The sequence below is a fragment of the Phalacrocorax carbo genome, chromosome 5 (assembly GCF_963921805.1).
Source record: "Phalacrocorax carbo chromosome 5, bPhaCar2.1, whole genome shotgun sequence".
Lineage (NCBI taxonomy): Eukaryota > Metazoa > Chordata > Aves > Suliformes > Phalacrocoracidae > Phalacrocorax > Phalacrocorax carbo.
In genome coordinates, this window is record NC_087517.1 from 43,725,647 (window position 1) to 43,734,056 (window position 8,410).

The 8,410-nt window shown below is 45.9% G+C and overlaps 1 protein-coding gene across 1 annotated transcript in view; it reads right to left on the reverse strand.

Annotated features, from left to right (window-relative positions):
• Positions 1–7,867, reverse strand: part of NDUFA10 (NADH:ubiquinone oxidoreductase subunit A10) — a 48,581-nt gene extending 40,714 nt beyond the window's left edge. The window contains exons 1-5 of the mRNA XM_064452207.1: positions 7,707–7,867; positions 6,567–6,735; positions 5,754–5,969; positions 4,801–4,887; positions 1,106–1,227 (exon numbers count right to left, since the gene is read on the reverse strand). Of these exons, the coding sequence (XP_064308277.1) occupies positions 1,106–1,227; positions 4,801–4,887; positions 5,754–5,969; positions 6,567–6,735; positions 7,707–7,787 (675 nt within the window). The 5' untranslated portion in view covers positions 7,788–7,867. The remainder of the gene's footprint in view (positions 1–1,105; positions 1,228–4,800; positions 4,888–5,753; positions 5,970–6,566; positions 6,736–7,706) is intronic.
• Positions 7,868–8,410: the final 543 nt, after the last annotated feature.

Genomic DNA, 8,410 nt, shown 5'->3' on the forward strand with positions numbered 1-8,410 from the left:
TAAAATAAAATTTAAAAAAACAACAAAAATGCAATGGAAAGCAAAACGACGAGAGACATGAAACCCGGGGGGGGGAAGGAAGGGAGGGGAGGGGGATGAACCACCGAAACAAACCACACCCGACGCAGCCGCTCGCCGCCTGCCGACCCAATGCCGTGCCTCCCTGAGCCGCAACTGCCCCCCTTAATATACTGGTCACGGTGTCACGTGGTAGGGAATAAACCTGCCATTGGCCAGTCGGTGTCAGCTGCCCCGGCCGCGGCCCCGCCCCTCCCAGCCTCCTGCCCACAGCAGAACGCAGGAAGCTGGAAAGGTCCCAGACCCCCACAGTGAAGAGAACTAACCCCTTCTCAGCCAAAATCAGCCAGCACAGCCACCCTCAAAGGGTTTTGAGAGAACAAAAGTGAGAATGTCCCACAACTGTCAAAGATCAACAATACATACGCATATCATGACCTCAGACGAGATTGAAGTTACGCTAGTGACAAGAAGCAACTGTATTTCTTATCAACTTTATATTAGATTAGCCAGAAAGCACCATGGATTTTATATCTTATGAAAACTAATTTTTAATAGGTATTCGAGTTTAAAATTGGTGGTTTCACTGTGTTAATACAAAAACACTGAGCAGTAATTTTCTTAATTTCAGAAAGCTAATTGAATTTACTGATTACAAGTGACCCATACATTAACATAGGTCTGAAACAGCAGTCATCCAGGGAAGCTGGAGAAGGTGACAGCCCGCTGGGCTTCTGGCACTCAGGAAGCACAGATAATCTTAGAGTGTGCTGCAAGAAACATATTACCTGGCCACAACTCCTGAAACAGGAGCTACAAAGGCTGCTTTTTAAGGGCAGATGATTTTTACAGAGCTTATCATTACAGAAATGACAGCATATTGACTCAGTGAAAAAAGTTGATTTGTTTTTTGAAGCGAGCATACCAGACCACCCACAGAGTCATCACCAACACACAATTCCTACACCTAAGAGGATGAGATGCTTTTCAGAAGCAGAATTCCGCAGCACAACTCATGGGATTCATGCATAAGGGTGAGATTACAGCAGACATTAACAGGCACAATAGTGGCAAAAGATAAAATTACCTCGCCTTTCTCTTGAATCCTTTTCTGCACCTCTGGGACGGGTACATCTATATATATGACCAAGTGAGGTGGCAGGAATTCAGAAACGCTGATCTCTTTGATCTCCTTGTAGTGATCAAGACCTGTATAAAAAATGAAACCAAACAAACTGGAGAGCTAAAGGCAGCCCAGCTGAACACATACACATGTTGCAAATGAGGACAAGTGCGATAGGTTATAATTTTAATGCTGTTCCTATCAGGCAATGAATCTGCAATCATTTCTTGAGTGGTTTTTCCTGCATTTGCTAAACACATTCTGTTTGCAAATAAATCACATCCCCCACCTTAATATTTGTAGTTTCCTCTTCTTGGCTGATACAGCAAGTTTACAGTAGGCTTTCCCTCCAATAGGACTCAGGAATTTTTTAGAATCAACAATCTTCCAGGAAGTAAAACACAATTAAACTAAAAAGCTACATGCAGCAAAATAAAAGAATCTAACATCAATTATATCAAAGAGGAGATTTCTGACTTAAGTTTAGAGAAACCTAGTTTTTTTCCTCCATCATTTAGAAACAGCCTCTCAAAACATCAGGGAGAGACTGTAGCACCCAGGTCACCTGAGGTGGCCACTGTCATGGGTTGCCTTCTGCCACACAAAATAAATGGCCCCATTCTACCACAGAGATGATAATGTGGCAAAGGTGGTAATGAAAGAAAGTCACATGCTTCAGGAAGACTTTGCAAGAAGTACTCTATTTCCCATCATTGGGAGAAACCCAAGGATCAGGCAGGCATTTGCCTTGTCCTCTGATGCACACACAGAATCACGCTGAGGTAAAGCAAATATATTAATGTCACTAATCCAGCAGCATCCCTCTTCACCTGTACTGGAGGCATACTCTGCACTACTGTTACTCAACAGCTCTGTGTCTATGCAAGGAACAGCAGATCTCCCCAAAAAAACACAACAACCAGAGTCCACTTCAGAGGACAGGACTGGAGGATCTCACCTTTCCATACAGAAAAATGTATCTGAGAGCAGTTGGTCAGGTCTGTGCAACTGCGTTCTTCTACCACATCGATAACCTCAAGCATTTTGGGGGTAACGGTGATTAGGAAGCCAGGCAGGTTCAGAGGAAGCATCTATTCAAATTTAAGTGGCATGAATAGCACAGGCTCCATTAAACCTAGCTCAAGTGCAAGCTTTCCTCAGTAAGGCTCACCGGCTTAGCTAGAAACCTAATGCCAGGCTTTCAAATTCAAACAGTTCATGAATAATTTAAAGCCCGCTATGCTTGGCACCACAGTAAGCACCAGTCATCAGTACCGCCAATGATGATGTTTGCTGTTCAAGGATTTCAGTACAATCCATTACTTGCTGGAATTTCATATTAAATATAAATTATGGGTTGCTAGGCTTTGCCTCCTCGCCAACGCAGAGCAGTAAGATACAGTTCATTATCACCAGCTCTCAAACTCATTCAGGAAGAAGCTGAAACTTACAGCAGCTGTTAAAAAACAAATATACACCTCCAAAATCTAAGCAAAATCAAACAAGAGAGCAGAAACATGAGGCAGTCAGGTAAATAACTACCTTCACACCTCAGAAATAGCTAAAATGCCAGATTTCCTAAGAACAGGCAGAAACGAGAATTTCAATAGCGATTTACTAAGAGGTCAGCTGATGACTGGGCTTTACAGTTATTTTCTACAGACTTTGAAACTTTTGTTCAGCTGTAAGCTTGCATGTTTTGGCCATGGCTGGTCTCCTACGCATGTCACATAATTGCTCCGTTCCTAGCCAAGGCTGAAGACCCCACACATCTGCCCACGAGGTGTCAGGACAGCAAGGCTGCGCTGCTCAGGAGCTCAACGCCCATAACGCCAAACCACAGAATCACTCAGGTTGGAAGGAACATCCACAGATCATCTGGTTCAACCACTCTGCTCAGAGCAGGGTCAACTAGAAAGGTCGCTCAGGACTGTGCCCCATAGTGTTCCGAGTATCTCCAAGATGGAGATCACACAGCCTCCCCAGGTGATGATCTGCTCCAGGGTTTGACTGCCTTCACAGGAAGATATGTTTGGGTGTTTTGGATATTTTTTGTTTGTTTTTGATTTTTTTTTAATATAAATTGAGCTTTTCATATTTCAGTTGGTGCCCTTTGCCTCTTGTCCTCTCACTAGGTGCCACTGAGAAAAGACTGGTTCCATCCAGTCCTCCTCCCAACCAAGTATTTACACACATAAATACCATCAGGTATTTTACACATACCCCTGAGCCTTCTCTTCTCCATACCAAAAAAATCCCAGCTCTCTCAGCCTCTCATACATTGGACACTGGTTTCTTAGTGACCTTTGCAGCCCTTTGCTAGACTCACCCCAGTTAGTTCCTATCTTTCTTCAACTGGTGCCCGGGTTCTGGGCTACAACACTCCAGATTTGGTGATCACCTCCCTTGACCCACTGACGCCACTCTCCTTCATGCAGCACCCAGGATGCTGGTGGCATCCTCTGCCACAAGGGCACATTGCTGGCTCACATTCAACATGGTGTCCACCAGGACCTCCAGGTCCTCCTCTGCAAAACTTTCTAGACAGTTGTCTCCCACATATACAAGTGCCTGCAGTTATTCCTTCCCAGGTGCAGTACTTTGCATTCTCTTTTGCTGAACTTCATAACTTACCATCTAACCATTTCTCCAGCTTGTCCAGGTTCCTCCGAATAGCACCCAAAACATACGATGTGTCTACCATTCCTCTCCCAATTTTGCACCACCTGCAAATCTGCTGAGGCGCATTCTGTCCTGTCATCTGCGTCTTAAACCCAGTTTGAACCTGGTTCAGCCCCAGTATCCTCCCTGGGACAGACCACTAGTTACTGGCCTCCAGCTGGACTTTGCACTGCTGATCACAACTCTGAGCCAAGTGGTTCAGCCACTTTTCAATCTACTATCCAGATCTCTAACCCATACTTCATTAGTTTGTCAATGAGGAGGTTGACAGACAACACTGAAAGCCTTGCTTAAGATAAACAATATCCACTGCTCTCCACTCATCCACTGAGCTAGCCTTCTATGAGGAGCTGATTATCAGGTGTTTAAGCGGGATTCCCTTTTCATAAAGCTACAATGACTATTCTCCATCACCTTCACATCCTCCATATATTTGGAAACAGCTTCCAGGAGGATTTGCTTCATCACTTTACAGGCCAGTCAGCTGTAGCTTGATCTGCAGGAGCTTCCTGGATCATCCTCCTTGCCCTTCTTGCAGACAAGAGTAACATTTATGTTCTCTGAGGTTCAGAAGGGAGCTGGCCATTTAAGGCAAGCAGGTCGAATCCTGCTGACCCATTATTTACTTGCCACCTGATGGTGCAAGATCAGAGTCTGCCTGAAGGACCTCTAGGCTTCATCAGAACGCTCATCTGTATTTCCAGGGAACTACAGGAGCCTCTGACAGGACACAAGTAAGCAATACACAGAATATAAGCAGAACCAAAGCCTTTAATTAAAACTGGAAGTCTCACAGCTTGAGGTTGGTCCTTGATTCATGGAACAGCAACATGCTAAGCACCTTATGAATAACTCTAAATATTTAAAGAAGTACATCTTCCAAGCAGGCATTTTTGTTTCTTTTTTAAAAACCAAATAACCACACTTGCGGGTGAGGTTATGGCAAAGTAACTTCCTTTTGCACGCAAGTAACTTACATCGCTTGTGGATGTAGTCTTGTTTAAACATTGCATCCAGAAATACAAAGTCGCTATAGGGAGAGCGCTCCATCACTGCACCTTGTCCTGCAATTGGAAGCAGGTTTCAGTCAGCAGGGTTCAAAGAGACCACTGGCAGCAACATTTAAAATTAAAGACAGTACTTTGATTGTATAAATTAAATATATATTATAAGTTAAATATATAAAATAAGCCATCTTATGGTCAGTTTTCTGACTGCTTTTCCAGAAATTTTAAATAAAACAAAAGAGCAAGTTTTTGGCTCACACAAACACACTGGATGTGTATGCCGAACATGGCTGACTCATCCATACATATATTCTCCTACTCTGCCTGTCACTACAGTAGCTAAGTACTACTATATTTAAGGAGTGCATTTACCCATGTGTGATACTTTCTGGCATTCACATCTTTTCATCTATTTTGGAAAACTTTTTCAAGCACAAGCAACAGGTAAGTCAGAGTTGGCATAGGAAATTTTTCTCACCAGAAGACACAAATTATAACAATACCACCACAAAACCAGTATTTCACGAAATCAAAAAGACTGAACAAAAGAAACCATTAGGAACTAAGTCTAGGGAGGATTTGAAAAAGGCTGTACAACTCACAGCTGTCTTGGCATGTTTAAAATATATTTTTGAATACAATCACAAGGGATTGTCAAGTTAAAACTACTGAAATTGCTAACTGGTATGTATTTCCTTCACTAGAAATGATACGAGATACTGTTATAACAAAATATCCAGGGTATTTTTTCTATAAGGACTGCTAACCTGTACTCATTAATGGGGAAAATATAGAAAGCTTAACAACATAACAGCCTTTCACTTAGAGATGCAGATACTAGCAAAGCACTTCAGAACAGCTTACTCACAACTTATACTCACAAGTTAATTTAGAAACAAATTTTATTTACTGTGAAATCTAACCTGTGGTCAGCAGATGCTCCAATGCATCAGCATACTGTAAAACACGGTTACCAAACAGCCACGCTTGCAGTCGGTAAGAGTGTCCATCAGGGCATTTTGGATCATTGTAAAATCTCTCTAGGTTACAGAAACCATTAAATTTCTCATGCAGCAATGTTCCATCTCCCGTGATTCTGTCCATATAATGGATGTCTGCTTCTGGGAAATATTTCATCCCTGATAGGAAGAAAATCCACAACAGAGCACCAATCAAAATAATAAGTTTTGTTCATTTACAGTAAACATCTGTTCAGCTCATTTAAATATATAGCTTTACTTTAAACACTTGAAAACAGCACAAAATCCTTGCGTCGATCACCTCAGAGAGCATACAAACCCTAATTTGAAGTACTGCGACCTTTCACCTCCCCAGTGAGAGCTGAGCTATTGCTCTAAGCAGAATCTTTTTGCCACCAATCCTCTAATCACCTTTGTGCTCTGCAGAAAATCCTAACTCCCAATGTGCTCGGTGACTCCACCGGAGCCAGGAACTCAGTGAGCAAACTGACTTCATTAGAAGTACAACTTCATTTACAACAAGTCATACTCAAGCACGTAACCCACAGATCTGACAAGTATCCCATCCACACTTCAAACGTCAACAACATTTTATTCTCCCCTTATCTAAAAGGCCTCCACAACTGCAGCATTACTCAACTAATAATTTCCTAGTCAAGAACTGATGCTTGGTGAACTAACTTTCTTTACAGAAGAGCAACAATCGCACTGTTAAATTCTATTAACTATTACAGAAATAGGGACAGTAAGATGTACCTAGTTTTTCTGCAATTTCTCGTGCAAGCTTGCTCTTCCCAGAAGATAAGTTTCCCTCCACTGTAAAGATTTTGCTGTATTCAGTGAACTTTTTCGTAGCTCTGTCTCCCAACATATAAGCCAGCCAGCCATACTGCAAATTCTGCTCAGAGCTGATATGAATTCTTGCCTGAAAGAAAACACAACAAAATTAGTGTATTTTAGTTTTCTTAGCTGAATTAGGCATGCCCAAAGTGCAGCTTTTTCAGACCTTCTGCACACGCAGGAAGATACACACTCGCACATTTAATACAAGGGATTTTCATGCAGTGAAGTTAGTGCTGTCACTTCAGCTCAGCAACTGAAGCAGCATTTAGGCTGAGAAATTGTTTAAGAAATGAAAGACTGAGAAGACAGAAATCTTGAAACAATTTTCAGTATGTTTAAAGCCTGAATCAGGACTGCTCTGCCACAGCTCTGCTCTGAATCTCCACAATGACTGAAACTTCCCAGCCCTCCCCAAGGCTGCAGACACATGATGTTCCCTGTGTTCCCAAGGGAGATCCTAAAGTCAGCTTTTGGTTGCATTTTTGTTTGTTTGTTGCTGGGTAGAGATGATGATTCAACCCTCTCCCAGTCTATCAGGAGAGTTGCAGCTTCATTTCTGCACACAACTCCCCGACAAAGGTGGAAAGAAAATACCCACCAGGCCTGCAAAGCTGAAGGCAGTACCTTACTGAGCCCCGCTCAGCAAAGCCGACCAGAGACCATGAAAGATGAATAAGCCTCATTTCGAGCAACACGGGGACCTCGTTTACACACGTGAGATTTTACTTTTACTTATTGTTCTTCCGCTTGCGCCTCCAGAGACCCCCTTTCACAGGCTGAAGGTCACCGGGTCACCACGCTCGGCCCTCAGGTTATTTACTTGTGACGTTACCCTGAATCTTGCCGCCCCTCCGAAGCCTACCCAAGGCGAAGGCCGGCCGGCCCTCCCAACGGGGGTGGGGAGAAACCGCTACCGCCGCAGCCCCGCGGGGAGGCCGGAGCGGCCCGGCCGCCCCAAGGTGAGCCCGCCCTGATGGGCGGCCGCCGCAGCCGGGAGAACGGCGAAGCCGCAGGACCCCGTCCCTTCCCTTCCCTCTCCGCGGCCCCACTCACCGCCGGCAGGACGGTACTCCTCAGCCGGCGCCGGGCGGCGGCGGCGGCGGGCCGGCCCAGCCGGGCCAGCCACAAGGACATGGCGGCACCCAGGAGACGCGGCCGCGACGGAAGGGGAAGGTGGGGGCGGACGTGGAGAGATGGCGTCACGGGCAGAGAGTCCTACCCTCCATCCTCCGCCACGCCTCCATATTTGCTGGCCACGCCCCTGGCCGTCAGCCACGCCCCCCTACTGGCTGGCCACCGCTGCGCCGCATGGGCTCTGCCTGCTGCAGGCAGGCAGGCGGGCAGGCGGGCAGGCGGGCGGGCAGAAAGCCTGCCTGTCTGCCTGCCTGCACCGGCTCTGCCCGCAGCTTCCTGCACGAGCTGGTAACTGCGTGACTGGCTGTCACCTCTCCGTCTCCTCTGGCACCCTGGGCCGGTGCTGCCAGCCGCTGGCTAGCCCACCCGGGGCGGGCAGGCAGCAGGCAGGCAGCTGGCAGGCAGGAGCACATTGCCTCGCTGTGGGGTGGGAGCTCCAGGAAGCCCTGCTTTCTCTGCTGCCAAGTTTGCCCCGGGGGAGTCCTAGTACAGGCAGAGCTGGCAGGGGGGCAGGCAGTGCCAGGACCAAAGAAATCCCAGCCTCTCCTGCATGCATCAAACCTTGGCTTCCTTGGGCCTAGAAAGTCACTTCCTTGGCAAATGTTCCCTCAGCAAGTGCCAAG